Below are 24,284 nucleotides of genomic sequence, written 5' to 3'. Positions count from 1 at the left end.
ATTCTGTGATGTGTTACACAAACGCAATATAAACGGTTTAAAAATCATACTTTTTAAAATGTTGTGTTACACCTTGCACGGTGGAGCATGTGGAAATGCCCACTTAAACTGATGAAATCTCCCTGTAAAAAGGGTGCTCAGAACATACAAATGTATACTACTTACTTATACCTGCCTATACCTACCCACATACAAATTACAATGCGTGTAATATTATTATATTATATCGTTGTGATATTCAAAATTAAACTCAAATATTTTCGTCACGAGGACACGTAGGCGTCATTCGCCCGGAGCGATTTACGTACGTTTTAGAAATAATTCGTGCGGACAAATTGTTTGTGATTTGATCACTATCTCCGTGCATTTGTATAATAATTATTGTTTATAACATATTCATAATAAACACGTTTAGTGTGCGCGACGGTGTCGTGTTTAAGCGGTAGGAACGTGGGCGTTAAGGTAATTAATATTTTTATTACTATTATTTAATAAAAATCGGTGTGTTCGGTCTGCAGTGAGACCGGTTACGAAATATTGTAGGTACTTTTGGATTTGAATGATTTGATAAGTCTACAATCTAATATATCATAATAACTTACAAATAAAATAAATTATATTCTAATACCAGTGTGTTTATACTGAGAAAGCAGAAATTGCATTATAAACAAAATTGAATAAAATTCATCGATTTTTTTTCCATTACTTAATACTCGAAATAAATCATTTCGTTTTCTGGGGTGCTTGTTTCTCATTAGAAGCAAGGAGGAGATGGTGAGCATATGTTTTTATAAGATTGCATTACTTACTCTTCGTAAGTAGTTCGGCACTTTCAATCTTGGTCTCGCCATCATCATCGTCGGAAACGCTCAGCTCACCAAGGTTGAGTATAGCCGCCAAAATGTGCCAAGTCGTGTTCAACTGTTCGTCCGTAAACTCCAACGTGTCCTTCATGCAAGTCAATAGTTTGTTGAAATTTTTCACGTTTGACTTTGGTTGGTACCGAAAGCGCTCGTCTGAACCGTCACCCACCAAGTACCGATAGCGATGGTCCTCCTCCAAGTGGTATTGCTTGAAAACATGATCGGCTTTAGCCGCCTCCAAGAAATCGTAGAACACGTGAAAATTCTTTTGTCCACTACACCTGAAAAAAAAAATTCAATACATTATATATACCGTGGTACCTATCAAAATATTATTTCCGTAAAAATGTAAAATAAAATATTAAGTAGATAAATAATACATTTTAATACCAATGGCCAATAATATGCTATTATTTTTTAGCAATCTATAAATAATTATAATTACTTATATGGTTACAATACGAAACGTATTTTAGATTCTGAGTGAAACGATGAATGTATTGATTTTACAATGATGTGTGTTTTTTTTTTTATTTTTTTTTTTATTTTTGTGTCTGTGTACACGATAAGTAGTCGAAATAATGCTTCGATTTTCGACTTCAGTATCTTGTTCGATGGGAAAGTGAATATCGTTGGTGCATTGGGGAGGTCAAAATTTTAATTTTCCAGTAGTTTTCAAAAGCGATGTGAAAAACAAAAGAAAAATTAAGGAAAAACGGGAATTTTTACGCAAAATCGATTTTTAACAAAATCGATTTTGGTTATTGGTGTAACTCTAAAACAAATGACCGTAGATGCATGAAATTTTCACTGGTTGTTTATATTTGCATTTTCTATACACAATACAATTTTGAAAATAATTTGACTTTTTTTGAACTGTTTACGGACATTGTCAGTTTTCAGTTTTTTTAAATTTTTTTTCTATAAATATCAATAAAATTTTATTTGTTGGGTAAAAAAGCTTGAAAATTTAATAGAAGGCTCCTAGGTTATTGTTTCAAAGGCAGATGAAAAAAATTAAAAATCCTTAGTCACAGTTTTTTTTATACACGTTTAAAGTTCAAATCTTGAAAAAATACGGAAAAATCACGAAAATTTGCAAATTATTTTGAGTTAGAAATTCATAAAAAATTTTCTTTTTAAATCTAAGATTTTAAAATCTAATACAAGATTCCTCATAAGTTTGTCTAACTTTATCAAAAAAAAAATTTCTACAAGAAAGTCAAATTAAATTTTTATGAGCGTTTTAAATTCATATTTTTACAACATTAGATATTCACTCGATTTCTCATGTACCGATTTCCTTATTTTCTTGTAATTCAAAAACGAATAACTGTAGATACATGAAAATTTCACTGAATGTTTATATTAGCATTTCCTATACACCATACAATTTTGAAAATATTTTGACACTTTTTGAGCTGTTTACGGGCATTTTCAGTTTTCAATTTTTTTAGTTTTTTTTTCTATAAATATCAATAAAGTTTTATCTGTTGGGCCAAAAAGTGTAAAAATTTAATACAAGACTCCTGATATATTTTTACAATAGCAGTTGAAAAATATTGAAAATACATAGGCACAGTTTTTTTTTATAAGCATTTAAAGATCAAATTTGGACAGAATTTATCAAATTTATAATTTAATAATTATTTTGTAGTTAAAAATTTATAAAATGTTCAACTTTTATAGCTAAGGATTGAAAATTGAAAACAAGGCTCCACGTAAATAGGTTATTTATAAATTACTTTATTCACAATAATATCATCAAATATACTTGGTAATATCATAGGCTGACTGACCGTTTTCGCTCAGAATCGTTTTTCTTATACAATGATATTATATCATTGAATTCAAATTTAACACCATCCATTACAGTGACCCACTTGTAACCTACTGTACAGCAGAGCGACATCCACTTATCCACCTTTTATAGAATTTCACTGAACGAAAAATAATGTAAAACGAAATAATTTAAAATCTATTTATTTAAAAGTTTTATTAGTTTCCTAGAAATATTATTTTCATCCATACGGACATTAAAATTGATTTATTATAATACTCCGTATCCGGGCCATTACCTGCCCGCATTAGTTATTATTAATACATTTAATAGGTATTTACACTATTCTAAATAACGATAAACGCAAAACTTGTATAACGTTTTAATTCTGATTAACGATAAACGCAAAACTTGTAAAACGTTTTAATTCTAAATAATGACAAACGCATAAATTGTGTAACGTTTTAATTGCAAATAACATAAAACAGATTTTTTTTTTCAAATGCAATCCCTGAAAAAAATTCATACTGTCTATTAGGTTACACAATGAAAAATAGTATTTAGCTTTTTAAAACTTTAAATCTGCGTTTAATTTCATGGATTATTCATCAGTCATCACAGTTATTAAGTATATTTGTAATTTTTCAATTTTAAAATTTCATTATTACTCAATACTCGGTTTAAGCACTCTAATATATCTAGAATAAAAATATTTATTTGATATTTATACATTAATGTAATTTTGTATAACCACAACGATTGAATTAAAAGTAGATAAGTATAATATATTTTTAAGAGGATATTAATGTATTATTATTTGTTGTTCTTGATGTATCAAAACTTCAAAAGTATTCACATGTACATGTGTACTTCAGATGTCTCGTTTTGTAGTCAATTTAAGTAAAGATTGACCTTGCCTATAATCTTAACTTTAACTTCAATTTGTCCTGATGCATAATTATTTTTAAAACTATACGATAGAACGGTTAGGACCTTATCGAACAATATTCATGGAAATAATATAATAGTAGGTACCCATGTCTGGTGGCTATAAGCAATATGCGCGTAGACCATAAGCGTCAAAAACATTAACGCGGTATGCGGTAACCTATTATAATTCTATATTTCATATAAATGTACTAGTGTTAAACGAAATTGCAACCACTCACTTGGTGTTTGTTACTCTCCATTTCTCTAACTGGTAGATGAAAAATATTGCACCACTGATCTTGCCAGTGGACGAATATGTAATTTGGGTCTGATTCACGTGCCGAGTGGAGTTTATGTGATATTTGTTGGCCGCGTTTCCGAATGCTTGAATCACGTCTATAGCACACTTTATTTTCAAACCGATGTCGTTCACTTTGATGTGATTTTGCTTAAAACATTAAACATAATAATATTATTTCAGCCATATTATAATATTATAAGCTTATTATTTGTTATAAGTTTATAATCCGTATATTTGCAGTAGGTAACTTGGTAGAATTTAATACTGTTTTTGAATATTTATAGGTGCACATATATTAATATATTATTATAATATTTACCTATATCATTGGTTTCGAGAGAATAATACATTTTATTACACTACACGATATAATCGCGAGCCTGGAGGACATAATATATCAACTTATTTTTTTAAGTCTACATAGTTATTTAATATTTATATATTATTTTTTTTTGTCTCTTATTTCTATAAATATAATACTACTGTCTTTATATTTTATTTTATGTAATAATAAAATTGGACAATTTTTTTCCATTAATTAAGAGTTATTATTATTATTATTATTGAAACGTTTTTCTACCTCCGATATAGATACATACCGCACGCGTTTATCTACCAATGTCTAATTGTATTGTAACAGACGAAAACCAAAATACAAACCTCTCCCAAGAACACCAAGTGTTCGATTAATTTCCCGTAATTCAACGATTTTCCCGACTTAGTTTCGCCCGCCATCAATATGTGTTGTGGCTGTTCATGGTGTAGCATGTCCTGATAAGCTGCATCAGCTACGCTAAATATGTGAGGCGCGTTATCGGATCGGCATTTGAATTGATAACGATAATGGTGCTGAAACGTACGACAATATTAACAGATAAGAGCGTATGTATAACTGGTATAAGTAAACGAAGTAAATCGTTATACTATCGTACTTGATATTTTCAAAACTATTATATGGAATATTCAATATGGACTTGTTTGGGAGACAATATAACAATCAAATTAGGTAGCTATAGGTAAATTAGTTACACAAATTACAATTATTGATAACTTTTTAGTTTATATTATGTTAAAATTATTTCTCGATACTCTGTTGTATAATATTATCAGTATAAGGTTTTTTCCTTATATATGTTCGGTAACTTAATATATAAATATAGGTGCCTACGTATAATATTGTTTTAAATGTTATCGTATTTTTTTTTAGAAATAACAACAATTAAATCAAATAGCAATCAAAATAAATGTAATGTGAAATAAATAGAACTAGAAAGTTTTCAAAATTCAGCTTAGATAATAATATAACTGTATAACATATTATAATGTACCACCATAATAATAAAATGACCTACTACGTTATATTTTTGCACGTACCTATTTAATTTTAATATATAGTACTAGCAAAATATTATATAGGTACGTAAGAGGTGTTATACTATCTATAATTATATGATAATAATAAAAAAAAAAAATTTTAAAACGCGTCGAGTAACTTAGGTATTTATTTATCATTTTTATTACCTTTTTCTCGTAGAGAGGCTCATCTCGATTCGGGTTCATGTACAACAGCACGTCACCGACAAACGTATAGCTCAGACCGTCCAAATGGCGATTTTGCAATTCGTCGAGAACGGTCTCTTCGGACACCTCTTTCAACGCGGCTAAATCTTCTAGATGCATGGGTTTGGCAGCTTCCTTTTGGTTCACCTGTAACATAAATCATTCCCGTCATCTGAGATGTGTCGTATACACGTCGAATTTCTAGCCGTTGCGTGGAACGCAATTATTCGCATTTTGTACCGCACACGCTCAATAACAATTATAATAACTTTGCAAGACAATGGACGCGACGGGGTTCGCGGAGGACGTGCGGTTTGTTTAGCTCTCCTCGCTAGATTCGCTTCCCTTATGTCTTGTCGGGTGATAGAACCACACATATTTTCAATTCTTTATAGTAGTCATGTTTTTTTTTCATTTTATACATATTACAATGTATATTCTGATAATTGGTATTTAAATGTGCCGAAATGCAATAAATTAAAAAACACGTACCTACGTTCAAGCGGGATTTTTATATTGTTCGTAAAATTAAAAATGTTATTTGGTAAACATCGTCGTAGTTTGTATTTTCTCGAGACGAATCAAGTCGTAGAGACGTTCATCAATACAAACGTCATTGAAATGACAGCTGATTGTTTAATACTCGTTAAGTTTTCAAACCAATAGGTACGTTGAAATACATTTTATTTTCACTCTTTGCGTCGATTAAAATTGTTAAAAATTGGCAGGCTAACGACGAATGTCGTATTGGAAATTTTATAGTAAGTAAAACGTACAAAATACGCATATTATGCAATTATTTGCATATTAATTTGTGATCTATGACGGTATTTATTTTATGCGATATCTACTGACTAGTATAATATTCGTTTTAAATAGCATATAATGGTCAGTGGATACATACGAGTGTCGAGTATATAATATTAAACATTATTAAATATTTTCGGAATCAATTTCAATTATTACAAGGTATAAATAAAATATTTGACAATATTCGAAATCAAAAATTAAAGTAGATACCTAGCAACTAGTAAGAATTACATAATTGTTTCCTATTTCTCTTCTGCCAATAATTTAATCCATTTCTCGCCAAATTCCTTTTTTTTAATCTGAAGTCTCAAAAGGATACTGTTAAGGCCCCCACACACTGCAGCGGTGGCGATGGTGGTGAATAATTCATTTATTGCAATTTTTGCTGCAGGACACATTTCACCGCTCACTGCGGCGGCAAAGCCAAGACAATAGAATTTAACGCCACCGCTCCAGTGTGTGGGGACCTTTATACGTTATAACTAGTAAATTAAATATAAAAAAACTAAAAATTATAAAAAAATAGAAAAACAACAAACTACATTGTTGTAAATATTTGGTCATACTATATCTTTGATCTATGACTAATTTTAAATATTATACATTTATACTTGCTTTTAAGAGTCCAGTTTTTATAATCCTGACTTCTGATTTTCGGATAGACGTCACGTCGTCAACAATTGATGACATCACTGACTTGACTTCTTGTTGTACCTGAAATCATAAGTCATTTTTTGTATTCAAGCATGGCAACATTATCTGTATGATATATAAAACAATTTTAATTTTCAAGATAATTAACCATATAAAATGTGTTCTATAAAATTGGTTTTGTTTTCGTAAGAATTAAGTTGTATAACTTATATCTGATATAATATATATTTTATTTTAAACATAATTAACTTTATTTATTTTAATGCATATTATATATTTTTTTTCATCAATAATATGTTTAGTATACACTTACATTTTCTGGAACTTGCGTTATAAACGGATGTTCTAAAAGCTCTTCCATGCATGGACGGTGATCAGGATTTTTTTCTAAACACCTGATATAATTTGAAAAATACTGTTAGGTAGTATGGCAAAAAGTAAAAGTTGAAGACTTCATATTTAATTGTTTTTCAATGTGGCACCATAGCATAATATAATATCTGATTATACTGTGAGACATATTATTATGACTTAAAAATAGTATTATTTTGCAGCTCTAATTTGTATTTTTATTTCAAGCATTGGTGCAGGTATTAATTTAAAGTATAGGATACCTATCTTTAAATACTTTATACATACGCTTACAGATACTGTATGTTATTGAAAATCAAACTTTATCATTAATTCATATATTACAGTTATAAATTATAATAGTGTAATAAAAATCATTGGAAAAACAAGAAAAAGTATTTTGAAATTTTGAATGCAATTATAGTTGATACTATTTAGAGTATAATAAGCTGCGAGATCACTACGGAGAGTGCAGGAGATAAGCTATAATTAAGTCCTATGATTTATTCTGCAATATAGTGTTTGATTTTCATATTGAATTAATCACAATCTGAATATTTGATGTTAAATAAAAAAAAAATATGACAAAAGACACGATGAAAGTGACAATTTGTATAAAATATAGCTCTTATATTGACATTATTACGGTACTCGGCGAAAAATGCACTTGTGAACACATTATATGTTTTAAAACGTCGAATATTCTTTTGTTCGTGTTAAACGAAAGTACTCATAAGCCGTTTAGGCTAATTACAACGGCGTTCCCTTGATCTGATAATATCTGAATATCCTTTCTTTGGCCCCAAAGTGCATAACCACTTGTTACCGGGGATATCCCCGTCCCAGTTTTTCTTTTGTATCGCCAGTCAATATGTCGAGAATATTAGGCACCTACTTGTTGTTCGACATTTTGTTTACAGTATACCGCATTACATGACCTATAAAAAAAACTGCGTGAAACGACTGGTTAGTTACGCCATTTCCATTGTTTCAGAACGCTATATGGTATTTACTTTTTTTTTTCAAAACACGTTTGGTTTTTAATATTTTAAATGTATGATGAAAAAAATGAACTAATAATAGAGTACGGTTTTAAGTAGCGAATTAACAGGTTAAGTTTATGTACAGACTATTTGATGCAGACAATGGCATGGGAGGTGGACACACGTCGGTCACACGCTTCGCTAACGCACCGTCGAAATGATCTGTTCAAATGATCAATGTCTGTTGTATTGTTATTTTTTAAGCACGACAAATCATTACAAATCATCGAGTATGAAAAACGAAATTGGATGGATCTGAAGATGTTTTTGAGTTTTCCTTAGGTACTAGTACTCATAAATGAATACTTCAATACATGGTTTTTGATAAACCTATGCAACTTTGTTGGGATTCATAGTATTTATATAGTATCTGTAATGAATATTAGCTAACCTTGAGTTTATTTTAGATGGGATAACAATCATAATCATTTAAAAAATGTATAATGGTATCAAAAAATAAACAATCAACTCAAGAATCATAAAATATAGTATTATAAAATTAAATCTTAAACAATATATTCGTAAAATTGAAACGCTCACAACGATTATGATTTTAAACAGCTATTTATTAGGTATATAACAAAGTGCTAAATGTAATTATGAAAATAAAAATTTCTTAGAAAGTGAATAGTCAGTGACTATAAACTAAGAAAAAAGTTCGTGGGCATCCGCCCTTTTCACCAATCTAAGGTTACGATAATACCTAAATACCTTATAATATTTTTAAAAAGTTGTTCGCTTTGCTCGAAAAAAATAATCTCTCTACGTCTTTATTGTGCAAATAAGGTACAAGTAGTTTGTACTTTAAGAAGGTCTCTTATGGATATTTATTGTATTTTTTTTTTTAATAATACATTAGTACCAATACAATCATAAAAAAGGTTTTAACTAACAATTTTAGAGACTTAAATTCCTATTCAAATAAATAACATAAACCCATAGTTTTTCGAAATATTCTGAAAAATTGAAGAATTTTTAAATAAACTTAAGTTAAATGTATCATCAGTGTATAATTTTCAGTGTAAAAAAACTACGTTAAACTATTTTTTCGTATATATTTTGAAGTATTTGTATCTTAAAAAAAAATGAATTCATAGAAAATAAATAAATAGTAAAATAAAAATGCACAAATAAGTACATAATTTTAAATTGATATAAATATATAATAAATTTAAATTAATAGAGCACCCGGTGCCAAAGTTTTTTTGTCTACAAAAATACGCTCTACGGGAATAATAATCCTATTCTGTAAAATCAACCAAATTTGATTTTTTTTTTAACTTATGGAAGGTAATATTCTACTCTTGTTATCAGATATCAATGTGGTCTGTAGGAAGTCTTTGTGGAAAATTAGAAAACCAGGCACCAGGCCACTTAAAACTTTAATCTGTATATATAGTATTTACACATCATAAGTTACAATTCAATAAGAACGCATCTATATTAGTAGGAATTATCTGCGATTCGACGTAATTAATTAATATTCGTCAATACAACGGATTAATATTTAAAAAATAATAATTTTGATGTAAAATTCAAAAAAAAAAAAATCGACACTAGTATTAATACAATGAACATCAGTATTTTGTCTTTACAAATTCAATGGTCACGTAAGTTAAGTAGCGTATATTAGATAGGTATGTAATAGGATAACTTATTATTAAATACAGGTATTGTGTAGTGCGATGTAGGTAAGTATAGTATAATATTATATACTGTTACGGAATATTATATTCTACTGGGTTACCGCCTATGAAGCCTTTAACTATATTATGAACAATATTTGTAGTGTTTCAATAATACAATGCGTATCATCGATATCGGACACGATATTCGATTAAATTGTTAAAATTAATTTCCAGGTGGCCACCTGCCCACCAAAGTATATGATATATAATATATATATATATATAAATTATCAACTTTAATAATATACCATAACCATTATATATTATATTACACACTACTAATCGATCGTTTTCATGTTTGTGGTTAATATTATGGTAACACAGCCGTGATATTAACCACAAATCACAATGCACAACCTCCCCTTACTCCTCCCACGCATTAACTGTAATTGCTTACTCGGCAATGAAGTCATTAAACAATTGCGACCAGTTTGACGGTTTGGATAGTCCTGGGGGCGGATTTCGAACAATTTGGAACAACGCCCTCGTCGGGTGGATGTCGAGGTACGGTGGTTTACCGTCACCTAACTCAATAGCAGTAACACCTAAAAAAAAAATTAAAAAATTAATTTAGCATCCGGACATTAACTATTGTTTATTTGGTAAAATTAAATATTAATTTATCTTAATCTTTTTCAATACTTCAAGGACAAAACTACAATATTAATAAAATATATTTATTGAAATATTTATATTTCCCAAATTTTTACTAGGTAAGTTATTATATTCGAATCGACTAATTATTAACAGCCTGCTAACGAACTTACCAACCGCCCAAACATCGATTTTCTGATCGTAATATGGTTGTTCGCTGTCTTTGTATTCAGCCAAAACTACTTCTGGTGCCATCCATGCAGGAGATCCGACTCCAGTATTAGCCTTATATTCCGGACTCTGTAGTTCCCTTCACAACAGACGATGTGAAACGTCAATACAATTGTGATCACATTTTTTATAAATTATTATTATAATAATATTACAACTGTTAAGTTATAATTGTCTGTTCAAAAATAAAAAAATATTTATAATGATTTGATGACTTCAAAAACTTTATTATTTTAATATAATGTCATATTTTGGATTAAGCTTACAGTTTTATACTTTAGAACATTTTAGAAAAATAAAACTTTTATTACATTTTCAGTCAAAATATAATATAAAAATGTCATTAAAAATAATAAGATAATAGGTAAGTACGTTTTAATTATCGTTGACGACTTTCAGAAAATTAAATTGTAGGTTTAACATTTGAACAACACGACAACTATTCACTTATAATATGTTTAGTACCTATACCTAGTAATTTTTATAATTTTAACGCTCGCAGGAAAAAAAATCTGTTAAATTTTGGACCGCAACGATAGAAAAATATGCATCCTTGCTATATAATTAATCAACCAGTTGGGTCCACAGTACAAAACTTTTGGGCCTCTGTGTTTCCCCTCCCCTCTCCAATTTCGATATTTTCTTTCTTTGGCTCCTGTAAATACCTATCCCAACATCACTGCAGTACTACTGTCAATAATATATTACGCCTAACCTATATAGCAGGGCTTGCAAACGTTATAATAACGTTATGATTATAACGTTATATTTGATAAAAAACGATTGAAATTTGTAAACGTAATCATAACGAAAAACGATAAACATAAATAAATAAATAACACAAAACAAAACGTAACGTTTAACAAAATATATGATATATCATTAAACAAAACATAACGCAAAACGGTATATATTGTATTCCATTAAACAAAATAATTAATTTCCAATTATTTAATAATACTTAGTATTATTCAATTATTTATTCGATCCAAGAATTAATTTTATCCCGTATCCGGCCTATCCGGGAGATCCCGTATTAGATTTATTTTAAAATTTAATAAGAAGGTATTAATAGAATAATTTAATTACCAATAGCTAATAATAGTGATACTCTGATAATATTGTACTGTACTATCTGTACTACGGTCGGAATTTATACCATTCAAGTTATTCAACTATTGTGTTCGGTGATCAGTTTGCTCAGATTTGTTCAGTCGTCAGTGTTTGAGTAATTGTATATTTTATATTTATTATTTTATAATAAAGTCCTTAGAGCCTAGGCAATTTATTAAATTCAATAATACATTATCACTTATAACTTAAGATTAATTATCATCATACTGTTTTATCATTTATTTTGTTTCCATTTCTTTACGAACTATGTATATTGTAATTTAATCTGTATCACTGTACTCTATATTTTGTAAATAATATGTAATTGGGTTATCTAACCCATTTAATTAAATAAATAAAATTACACAATACCTACTTAAAACTCAGAATAGGGAAATTATGTCCCCAAAAAAGGTCATAGTCATATACTTTTTAATTGCGGCCTGTGTACTTTTAAAACGGGTATCTAAATGCTTTTAAATATTAAATAACGATAGACGCAAAAATTGTATAACGTTTTAATTATGAATAACGTTAAACGCCAAAATTGTATAACGTTTTAATTCTGAATAACGATAAACACAAAAGTTGAATAACGTTTAAATTTTGAATAACGATAAACTCAAAATTTGTATAACGTTTTGATTGTAAATAACGTAAAACAATATTTTTTTTTCAAATGCAAGCCCTGCTATATAGACGAAAAGGTAGTTACACTATAATAATATGGGAAATCCGTACGATTTGTGAATATTTTCGGGAATGATTGAAATTTGTAAACGTAATTATAACGGAAAGCGATAATCAAAAATAATTTAACTCCGCAAAACAAAACATAACGATGACAAAGTATATTAAATAATATTATAGTTAAACAAAACATACTGCTAAACGTAATTTATGAATTTTCATTGAATGAAAAATACCGCAAAACGAAATAAATTTATAATCCATTTATTTACATGTTATATTGGTTTCGTAGAAATATTTATTTCGTACATACGGACATTAGAATTGATTATAATATTATATTCCGTATCCGGGCCACATTAGTTATTATTAATAAATCTAATAGGTATTAACACTATTCTAAATAACGATAAATGCAAAACTTGTACAACGTTTTAATTCAGTATAATGATAAACGCAAAACTTGGATAACGTTTTAATTGTAAATAACGATAAACACAAAAATTGTGTAACGTTTTAATTGTAAATAACAAAAATCGGAATTTTTTTTTTCAAATTCAAGCCCTCGTATATTATATTATTTATTATTTTTATCATCATTATAATATTATTGTACGTATTAACGTATCTGACGTTAGTGGTACACCGGGTCGGAGCTGCTGTGTATAAAATGCACACACGATATTTCGGAGTGTGATAAATAAATGGCGACCGCGTTATACGATGATAATATAGAAACGATTTGATATGTACGTGCCTCGCGTGATGAAGTTACAATATAACATTATAACATAGGTACCTAATAATATTATAATACCATTATAATGTAGTGTGTAGCCATCGTTTGGGCACAACCACAACGCACATATACCTACAATACCTACCTAAAATTCTCACACTCATATGCGTATAATGTATTATAATAATAATAATAGCCAAATAACGATGTATACATTTAGGCCGCCGTGGAGTCGTGTCGAATATTAAGCCTACGTACCCGTTAATGGCTGCAGTCGGTCGGCAGAAACGTAAATATTATTATTATTATACACGTGTACGTAATATACGGAAGCGCAGTAGGGCCACAGATTTCAAATAGTTAAGTCAAAATTTTGAGTTGTCAAGTCAAAATTTCAAGTTTTTAAGAAGATATTTGTATTTTTTAAGTATAAATCCCGAAAGAATATTATTTTGTTTATGGTACTATTACTACGCTTCCGTAGTAATATGATGTGAGGTAATGTGTCGATTTTTCCGGAGGAGACAACAATCTTTACGTTCTTCTGTAGCTTCTTTCATATTTATAGAGAACTACCTATTGGCTATTACCTAGGCACGGATATCGACGGCGAATGAAAAGCGTCGTAATACGAGTTGTTGGTGAAGTATAATATTAGAAGACGTTTTCAACAAGTTCATCGGCGCACACCGTCGATACCTATTATAGAATGGATGGGCCATATTTTGTTCTTGTCATAACAAACGAAAATGAAAATATTTTGAAGTTATAGAGGTCTCACCACAGATAGATTTATATTTAATTTATGAAAATATCTCTGCCAGAATGAGACCAAGAGGCAATGAAAAAAACAGTCTTTCTCACGGCCCGCTTTCCTCTATTTTGTTAATGTAGCCAATACGGCCAAGCCAATCCAATCCTGTCTATGGTGATTCACACTTTACTAGCCACTAGCTACTATCGTAATTTATTAGCGTATCGGTAATATAGTTTCGTTTGGGTGGATATTTGTTTTGCACCCACTGGTGCATATTCTCTGCCAATCCAGTTGCAGCGTTCCTAATAATAGTTAGGGTACCTAGTTGACTTTAATATTACAATACTATTTAACCACACGTCTTGTATTTCTAGTATATATGGTCGAGTAAGAAATACATTGTGTTTTACCATAATATTAAACTTGTACTAATTGAAATAACAATTTCCTAGATATTATTTAATAATATTAATATTATTAAAATATTTATTATTCGATGGGTATAGATAATAATAGTTATAATTACAATTGAAGGTCTTACTGTATAATCACAGATCATAAAATTAATAAATTAATAATATTAATATTCATTTTTTATAGTTATTTCAATTTTTAATACGATATTAAGGGCAAAATAAAATATATTTCTTTTTAAATTTCTATCTATTATCCTAGACATATTTTTTTTAAATGTATATTTTTATATATAGCCTTAACTATTCATTAAAACGCATATTATTATAATATTATGTGAATTATAGCTACAAAATCGACTTTTTTACAATATCAATGTCGATACCTAGTTTGGATTTTATACCATAACTAATGTGTGTACTATGATAAGCAGGACCAAAGAAACAAGTTACCTATTTTGATTTATTAGTAAAGGTTTACTATTATTTGGGAGTAGGGTAGAACACGGAGTACGGTAGTATGTGAACCACAATTAGTATTCCTTTTACTTGCATAATAAACATTCGCAAAAAGTAGAGATAAAAATATAAAATGCCGGTGATAATATTTTATTCACATCGATGAAATTATGGATTTACTTCAAACAATTATTATTGTTTTAATGTTGATGTATTCGCGTGATGAAAACATTTTATCATATCATAACAATATAAGTACCTACTACAATGCACGCGCTCAATGTCACAATATAACGAGGCGATAATAAACGGATATACTAATTGGTTTAAAAATTGTAATTTTGAGCACGTTGACTGACCCGCGATTGCGTAAATTGTGTGTATGTGGGTAGCAAAAAAAACATCCAACACTTAAACAGTGGCGTCATTTGGGGGGGGGGGGGGGTGGGCAGGGTGGTCATTTGTCCCCTCCACCTTTGTCATTAACAGCTAACAGGCCGCTACCGGGCATGGGCTAGTTTTGGGCCTTCATATAGTAGCTAACTGCAGGTAATATATTTAGATATCCCTTTGCATTTGTATTATATATTTAGTCATTGGTATCTCTTTAAAAAAATGGGTTATTTATGCCTTTGATAGTAACCAATGACTAATAACCACGGTCGTCTTAGATAACTATGTTTTAACTACGTAAGAAGGCTATTTGTATGAAGATCAAAATGCATTTGTAATGTAATGTAATATAATTGTTAGGGAGCGGTTTTTTAGGTCCGTGAAGTTGGCTGCACAATGTCAAAATATTGGCTCAACATTTCGTCAATAATTTGTAAGTCATTTGTAAGTATTTGTAAGTATTTGTAAGCACAATTTGGTAATTTGTAAGTACAACCGTTTTCAATTATCCTCGAAAGTTTAAATCACGGCTAACTTCCGCGGAACTTGGCCGTTTTGGCATTTCAAAGTTTTTGACTACTTAGGAAATTTCGGTTTCGGTTTTTATTTTGTATACCAGTTTTGAAATTTTATGATTTTGGTTTCAACTTACCAATACTGGTATTAAGAAATTTCGGTTTCGGTTTTGTATACCGGTTTCCAATTTTCTTTTGTGAATAATGAAATGGTTATCAACATTTTAATCATGATCTCAATTTTACTATCGGTATTAATTATGCGTATTAATGGAATTTACGTATTTAAAAACACGTCAATTAAAAAAAAAAAATAACAATTTCCAATTTTTCCAGATTTCGGTTTTGAATTTAATATCGGTTTCCAATTTTTTACGATTTCGATTTTGAATTTAATATCGGTATCCAATTTTTTTCGGTTTTAGTTTTAAATTATAATACCAGTATTCAATTTTTTCCTGTTTCGGTTTTGACCTTATAATACCGGTATCCATTTTTTTTCCGTTTCGTTTTTGATTACGGTTTTGGTTTCAGTTTTTGAAATCGGTTTTGAAAACGGTTTCAAGCCCTGATTTAGAATTTGTAAGTCAATCATTTTTTAATTATCCCTAAAAGAAAGTTGCTTTGTCTAGCTTATTGAACTTTGACTGTTCCAAATCGTCCTGCGCAATTTGTATGTATTTGTAAGTACGAATTTAAAATTTATTAGTCATCCCTCCCTTATTTTTTCCCAAAAAGAAGTAGGTCGAAAATTAATAAAACAATCCTAGTTAAATTAAAAAAATATCTTAATAGGATAAAAATATTATATTAATATTAGATTATTATTTTATATATTGATCTTATATTTTTTTTTAAACTTAACTTTGCTACTTTCATTAATATTTGATTTTTTATTATATCATTTTTTTATTCAACTGATTTTTTATTCTACTTAGGTTTTTTATATATAAGTTTTTTTTCTACTTTGGTTTTTTTAATTCAACTAACCTTTTTTATTGAAATTACATTTTATTTAATATCAATTTTTATTTAGCTGATTGTTTATTCTATTAAAATTTTTTATCCTATTAGGACATTTTTTAAATTTAACTAGGCTTTTTTATTAATTTTTGACCAACTTCTTTTTGGGGATAAATTAGAGAGGAATGACTTTAAATTTTAAATTTATGCTGACAAATACTTACGAATTGCGCAGGACGATTTGGAACAGTCACAGTTCAAAAATCTCGACAAAGCTCGACCAACTTCCTTTTAGGGATAATTAAGGAAAGGATGACCTACAAATTCTAAATTCGTGCTTACAAATTGCACATGACGATTTGAAGTAGTCAATAACTTTGAAATGCCAAAACGGCCAAGTTTTGCGGAAGTTAGCCGTGATTTAAACTTTTGAGGATAATTGAAAACGGCTGTACTTACAAATTACCAAATTGTCCTTAAAAATACTTACAAATGACTTACAAACAATTGACAAAATTTGGAGCCAAAATTGTGCGGCTAACTTCACGGACCTTGGTTTTTTACAGTTTTATTATAAACCCGTCAAAACCGTTGCCCCTCTCTCATAAACTGAAATGAAAACACTGGCTATTAAACCCTTTACGTTTTCGGCCTTTAGGGTTTCGATCGTGCAGATAGTACGGGGTCTTAAAGCAGACTCACTCGGGGGCAGCCCAGCATGATTATATTATAACTTATAAGAATGTATTATAAGTTATAACACACAACAAATATTTTGAAGAAACGTCACTCAAATACACCAGTTGTGGTGTCGTGTAGTATAGAAACAATTTTATTTTGTTTATATTATAATGATATATTAATGTGCAACGGGCAAAATAGGAAATCTGGCGTTGCCAAAAAATGTACGCAATGCCGGATTTTAGTGTTCATAGAAGGAAATTTCCAGGGAAATGTAGAAAATAATGCGTTTGTAAAATGATTATTTCCACATTTCCCAGATTTCCTACACTGCTCAAAACATGTGATATAATATTCAATCAAAATTCAAATTGAGATAGATGTTCGTGTTTATTACTGGAGTCGACTCCAATGTCAACACTTAGGGAAAAACATAATCAGCGTTAATGTTTTCAGTATTTTCCCTAGCTGTGAGGTTTGTTCTAGCAGTGTAGTTGACGTTCCCTTTCGCGCCCAAGCCGTAAATATGTTTAGCGTTCGATCGCCTTCGTCTGTCAAACACTTTATGATAGTATATCAATATGATAGACGTTTGGAAACATCATTTATAGGTATTTATTAGTGTGTGTGTGCATAAGTATATTATTTTTATAACAATATTACCTGGATTGACCGTAATCTACCAACTTCACTTCCCCGTTCTTCGTCAACAGTACGTTTGAGCCGCGGATATCTCTGTGAACCACGTGATTATCGTGCAGAAAACATGAGGCCTGAAAATTTAGAAATTGTGAAAATCTATCGTTTTTCGAAAATAAAATATAAGAAACTATGCGTAGGTATACGTAATACTGTTAGCGCCACGACGACGTCACGGATATATAAAAAATTACGAAACTGAACATTCAGTGGTGAAATAATTTTTTGTTTAAGTAAATATTATTTACTATCGTTGTATATGAAATTTATTAAACGCCGAACATTTGAATTTAGGCAAATCAAAGCTCACGCGCGGGTGGCAGTACATTTTTTAGTTGAATTTGTTTTTTTTAAACAGTGAAATACTCTCTTGATTCATTTTTATTTATTTATTTTTAAATTAAATACGAGACGAGTCAGTCAAAAATTAATAGTTAACCGTATCAATGCTTTGAAAAATAAACGATTTGTGAATTTTGTTTTATTATTATTCAGTATTTAGTTTTACGTAGGTAGGTATTATTGTTGAACGCATACCTTGACCAGTTCTCTGAGTAGATATCCGATGTGTTCTTCTTTCATTTTTTTGTTTTGCAACAAAAGACCATTGACCAAGTCCACGACAGTTCCTCCTTCACACATCTGTAAATAACATCAGCGGTGGAACGAGATTTATAGGCTTATAGTCGTATGTGCATTATAATATATTATCTACTTAATATTATTATCTACTTGCACATTATTTTATTCAAAGTTCTCAGTATTTTATTAATGCACATTGAAAAGGGAACACAATATACGTTTAGATATAAAACTTATAACTTATGAGTAAAAAGTTAAGTAAAGAAACAAAATAACACGATTCTTAATGGGCTAATTTATGTAGGTAAACTACAATGTAGGTACACATAAATCAATGCGAATTATTCCTGAAATTTACTTTTGTTAGGTGCCTACTTACAGTTTTTGAATCCATGTACGATAAAATCATTTAAATGTTAGGTATGTCAAAATATGTTGTAACCAAAAAATGTATTACTTAATACAATGATGAACGATATAGGAGTAAATTATAAGATATCTAAATTTTTGTTATTTGTTGGAAATATTTAAATATTTTTTTTTAATTACATTATCACTGATAAGTAAGCGATTGGTATATATTATAGTACCTACAATTAATTACAATATAATATATTAATATATTAATACATTAAATTATTAAATAATAATTATTACTTATATTAAATTCATTGAAGTGAAATAAAACAAAACTATAAAATACCTATATTCAAATATTATAAGGTTTTACCATTTACCATTTTAAGTTATGAAAAATCGAAAACCGTGTAATAGTTTTAATGGCAATATGAATCTTTCCGTAATGAGTAGAAATAAAAACAAATTTTGGAAATAATAACACCTACTGAATCATCTAATAATCAGAAAAACTATAGTTTTTAAGTATGTTATTATTATTCATTCAACTAATGTACCTCCATGGCAAACCACAATTCGACAGCATTATTGTTGGTGTAAGCGCCGTAAAAGTCGGGCATGTTTGGATGCGATGACAGATCTCTCAATATCCGATACTCTTCGCTGGCGTCTTTTTCGCTGGCCGAACATCCGTTGAGGTTTTGAATTTTGATCGCAACATTTTTACCTGAATTTTAAGGGTTAAGAATTTATGCAATTATTGTTCCAAAAAACGTCGTACAATATTGTAAGACATCAAAAAAAAAAAAAATTAATTAGGAATCAAGATACGTGTTTTGTTTAATCGTACCTACAAGTATATAATAACATCATCCAATGTATTTTGGAACAGAATTCTGTAAAAATATATAATTGGCGAGCAAATACAGTAGAAAAGTTGTAGTAAAGTTGTTTTTATTTTAGCTAATTGGCGTACCTTCAGAACAACATTTATTTTTTTAACAAGAAAATTGTAAACGCAATATAGTCATATTATATAACTTTAAGTAGTGAACATCAAACTGTTAAACTATAGGTACTATGTTTGGTGTTTTACCTCTCCCATCACATAAATCATTAGTAAAATTGAAAAAAACATATGTTCTGAAATTGCAATGTAGGCAGGTACTTAAAAATATTAATGGCCGAGAAAAAAAATACGTAATAAAAAAATCTTTATTTTACTAATGCGTAAGACAACTACTTGTTAATTTTTTTTCAATTAGTTGCATGTTTTAATGTAAATGTGTTAACCATTTATACTTTTGGTTTTCGTTCAATTTTAAAAGTTCAAACACTATTGCCAAACAACTATACGTAATAATATGTCTAAATTTCCAGCTCACGATTTTGGAACTTATTATGATATTCAGATCAATTTAACAGAAAATAAAGCGATTTCGTAATCTCGCAAGAATTCTTAGCAGTATTATAGAAACTATAAAAAGAAAAAATCATCTTCGGTTTATATTCTCATCAATCCTCAGCTTTGACGTCATGCGTATATACGGTCGTCACGCGTGATATTTTACCGATTAAGTTTGTAACATAAGTGTTATAGCAATATATATTTTGCTAAGCCAAGCAATATTTTATATTATTGCAAATACGATGGAATGAATAAGTAGGTATATAATATAATGGTTTTATAAAAAAAATGTATTGTATAAATATAAAGCACAATCAACTCAATCGAGATATATGTGTTTTCATTTATATTTTTATACGCATTAATAGATCTTTTAGTATCCATTTAATTTGTGGTGACCATAAAAAATAAACAGCAAGGACAGAGTTTTGATACAACTCTACCTGGAAATCACTCCTCAATCAAATCGATTTATTCCTCTTTTCAGGTGTGATGAATCCGGCAAACCGCAATACAAATACAATAATTTTCAGACGATTCTCGTAATGATTATAATGTTAACATCATCGTAATAATTCGAACAATTCAGATCGAAATGGAATTTTCGAAATTCAAAAGACCTTTGTTATGAAAAATAAATTTCTTATGTTGGCCATGGATGACGTTTTATTCTCGAATAATAATAATTTAGTTTTTACATTAACAGTTATAACTTATGCATATTATACATTATTTTACCGATCAGAACAAAACATCAACGGGAAAAAATTTAAGAATAATAAGACAAATTAAGATACGTTGATGAAAGGTACAATTACCGAGTTCTATATTGTTAATTACCAAGGATATAAACGAGGATAACTTTTTGCAAATTCACATTTTCAATTATAGTTTTGTCTTTTTGAAATTTTCTATTTTATGGTTCAGGAAAAAAATCGTCTTTATTATCTATATAAACCATAATATAACAACCAAAAGAAATAATCTATTTTGTTATAATATGTTTAATGTATTAAATATGATAATGTATGAATCTTAAGCCATATAAACACAAAAAAAAATGTATCAAGATTTTATGCCTAAAATTAATCTAGTATAAAATGTTGTTTATTACTTATTCCTAAGTATATTATCTACTTTTTACATTTTGACAAGTCTGTTTAATACCTAACTGTATTCGATATTTTTTTTCAATACGTACCTGTAATGTAACCCCAATGTTTACCCTAATGCAATATAATATGAAACATTTTTTTAATAATTTAATTATATTATTGTAAGACAATTCGATAATATTATACCAATAATAATTATCATAGACGAAAAGCGTCACAACTCATAATTTACGAACAAATCTTTTATATCCGAAAAGCATAGATTTTTTATTGTACTTTATAGAAATATTACAACAATAACAGATTTAAATTAATACGAAAATACGGGGGGGAAAAATATTAAATTAGAAATGTATGTAATATATTGTTATAATATGCACTCAACAACAACAGTGCAATTGCCAATTTGTTTGTCGTTGTGTGAGCGCTCATTGTTTTATAATTTTAAAAAACTACCTATAACTTTGTATTAGTCATCGTGTCATCGGTACTAATAATGATATATAACTTAGACAATAATTCAAGGACATTAGAAGCCACGTGAAATAAGTAACGAATAATTATGGTTCGATTGAGAATTGTATTGCTGGACAACATAAATTCCAAAACTCGTTGACAATAAAATTAGAATGTGTAAACATTACACACGCAATGTTCCTATCGTTACATGATTTTACATATTATAACTATTATCAGGTATGCCTAATGCCCTTTATGGTTATGGTTTGTTTAGTGTTTTATGTATATCAGCTGTACCTAATTGTATTATTGATTTCTGCTATATTTTTTAATAATTGGAAAAGTCGAACGTGACAACTACGTTTGAGAGCCCTCTAATTACAATTGGACTTTCAAGGCCTACGCTAAATATAAAAATTTCAAGCCGAGAGAAAGCGCACATTATACACTACAAATATAAATTAACATAATAATATTAAATTATATCAATTATTATAGGTAAATGTTTTTTTTATAAAGCTTCGAGCGAAATAGCGAGATATTTTGACATTTGGCGGCTATAATAGTGTTAACGACATTTAATTTTTAAAGCACTTTTTCTCGTAAACGGGTGTAGGATGGAGAAATCTTTCGCCACGGAATCGTGTATGTTTTTTTTTGGGGGGAGGGGGGGATTTACACTAGTCAATGGTTCGCGGGGCTCAAAATGGGCCGCTACGTTGAATTCAACACTCTGAGCCGCCGTTTCACCCTATATGTTAGTCGTGTAATACACACTTAATACCAAAAAAACCCTCTCGATGCGTAAAAGCTACTCCACGATAAGTGCCCGGGGGATGGCGAACCTGTATACCCGCACCACATATCGAATAGTTGGTTGACTTTTATGCTGCGAATTATTATTATCGAAAAGAAAAACATCGATGGATTCAATTATAATACCTATTTGAATAAACTGCTATATTTAATCAACTAAATCGTCTCGGTACACGTTTACGGAAAAGAGTGAAATCGAGACGAAGAGTAGTTAAAATTAGTACCTGTACTATTATGGTATTAACATCGCTATGTCCGCAAAAAACGAAATTATCGATTTCATTGAGTGAACTACGTATTACATAGAATATAGGGCTCGAGTATAGGGCTCGAGCAGAAGAATAAAATGATAGAATATGAACGATTTTCTACCGCCGCTGTACAAGATGAATTTATTACACCACAATAAAAAAAAATGGGTCGCCGTCCCCGGGCACTCGTCCGTCCACCTCTAACAATTTTTTTAGCGTTTATGAAGAATTTAAAAAAAAAAAAAACCAAATATTATCGAATCGTCTAACCCGATTCATTGTCGATGGCCGCGTAAACGTTGCTGAATATCCCCGAGCCGAGAATTTTTCCCAGCTCAAAACGGTCTCCGGCGTCCGGCAAGTCGTTCACGTCCAGTCGGTCGGCGCCGAGTTTCCCTGTGCGGCCGTCTCCCATGGCGCGAGGGCGTCCTGCGTGGATCCTGCGTAGATCCTGCGCACGTCGTCTAGTTTCCTGTGCGGGTCAATCGACGGAAAATCTGGTGCGGTGTTGCGTGCGTGTCGTTCGGAGAAAAACCGGCGAGGGAAAACGACGTCGGCGCAACCGCCTGCGACACGGCCGGAATTCCGACGAGTTTATTATTGCAATATCGAATAAAAATTTATAATATTATTTTATTGTTTAATGCACGCCACGAGACGACGAACGGACCGCGTTCGGAGCTGACCCGGTGTGTTCCGTGTACGGCAGACGGACTACTGTTAGGATGTATCGTATAATATTGTATTATTATATTTCACGATAGAATATTAGTACGTTGGATGTGCCGTCGTCTGATGCCGGACTGAAGCGTCCCCACGTCCACCGGTCACGACTATACGGTTTAAAACCAGGGATTATACACGGAAACCTTACGAACGTTCTCGCCGACATTGGCATAATTCGATTATAGGTAGGTAGGTAACCTATTATATACATATATATATATATATATATATTGTACTGAGTATACGTTCCGAATAACAACACCGCACGCAGCGTATATGGTATATTTTTTTCTCCGATTTTTTTTGTTTTCCCTTTGCGTAACAGCTAAAGACCAAGTACGCG

General features: G+C 29.9%; 1 protein-coding gene across 1 annotated transcript in view; it reads right to left on the bottom strand.

The window, feature by feature from the left end:
* LOC132935548 (neither inactivation nor afterpotential protein C) overlaps nt 1–24,034 on the bottom strand; it is a 42,025-nt gene extending 17,991 nt beyond the window's left edge. Inside the window, exons 1-12 of the mRNA XM_061002143.1 lie at nt 23,486–24,034; nt 19,724–19,893; nt 18,765–18,869; nt 18,192–18,301; nt 10,748–10,884; nt 10,378–10,525; nt 7,212–7,293; nt 6,860–6,958; nt 5,396–5,581; nt 4,535–4,723; nt 3,813–4,021; nt 810–1,144 (exon numbers count right to left, since the gene is read on the bottom strand). Of these exons, the coding sequence (XP_060858126.1) occupies nt 810–1,144; nt 3,813–4,021; nt 4,535–4,723; nt 5,396–5,581; nt 6,860–6,958; nt 7,212–7,293; nt 10,378–10,525; nt 10,748–10,884; nt 18,192–18,301; nt 18,765–18,869; nt 19,724–19,893; nt 23,486–23,630 (1,915 nt within the window). The 5' untranslated portion in view covers nt 23,631–24,034. The remainder of the gene's footprint in view (nt 1–809; nt 1,145–3,812; nt 4,022–4,534; nt 4,724–5,395; nt 5,582–6,859; nt 6,959–7,211; nt 7,294–10,377; nt 10,526–10,747; nt 10,885–18,191; nt 18,302–18,764; nt 18,870–19,723; nt 19,894–23,485) is intronic.
* Between the last annotated feature and the right edge of the window lie 250 nt (nt 24,035–24,284).

The sequence above is a fragment of the Metopolophium dirhodum genome, chromosome 1 (genome assembly GCF_019925205.1).
Source record: "Metopolophium dirhodum isolate CAU chromosome 1, ASM1992520v1, whole genome shotgun sequence".
Taxonomy (NCBI): domain Eukaryota; kingdom Metazoa; phylum Arthropoda; class Insecta; order Hemiptera; family Aphididae; genus Metopolophium; species Metopolophium dirhodum.
The sequence above is the reverse complement of the archived record's forward strand: the minus strand, read 5'-3'. Positions and strand labels throughout refer to the sequence as shown.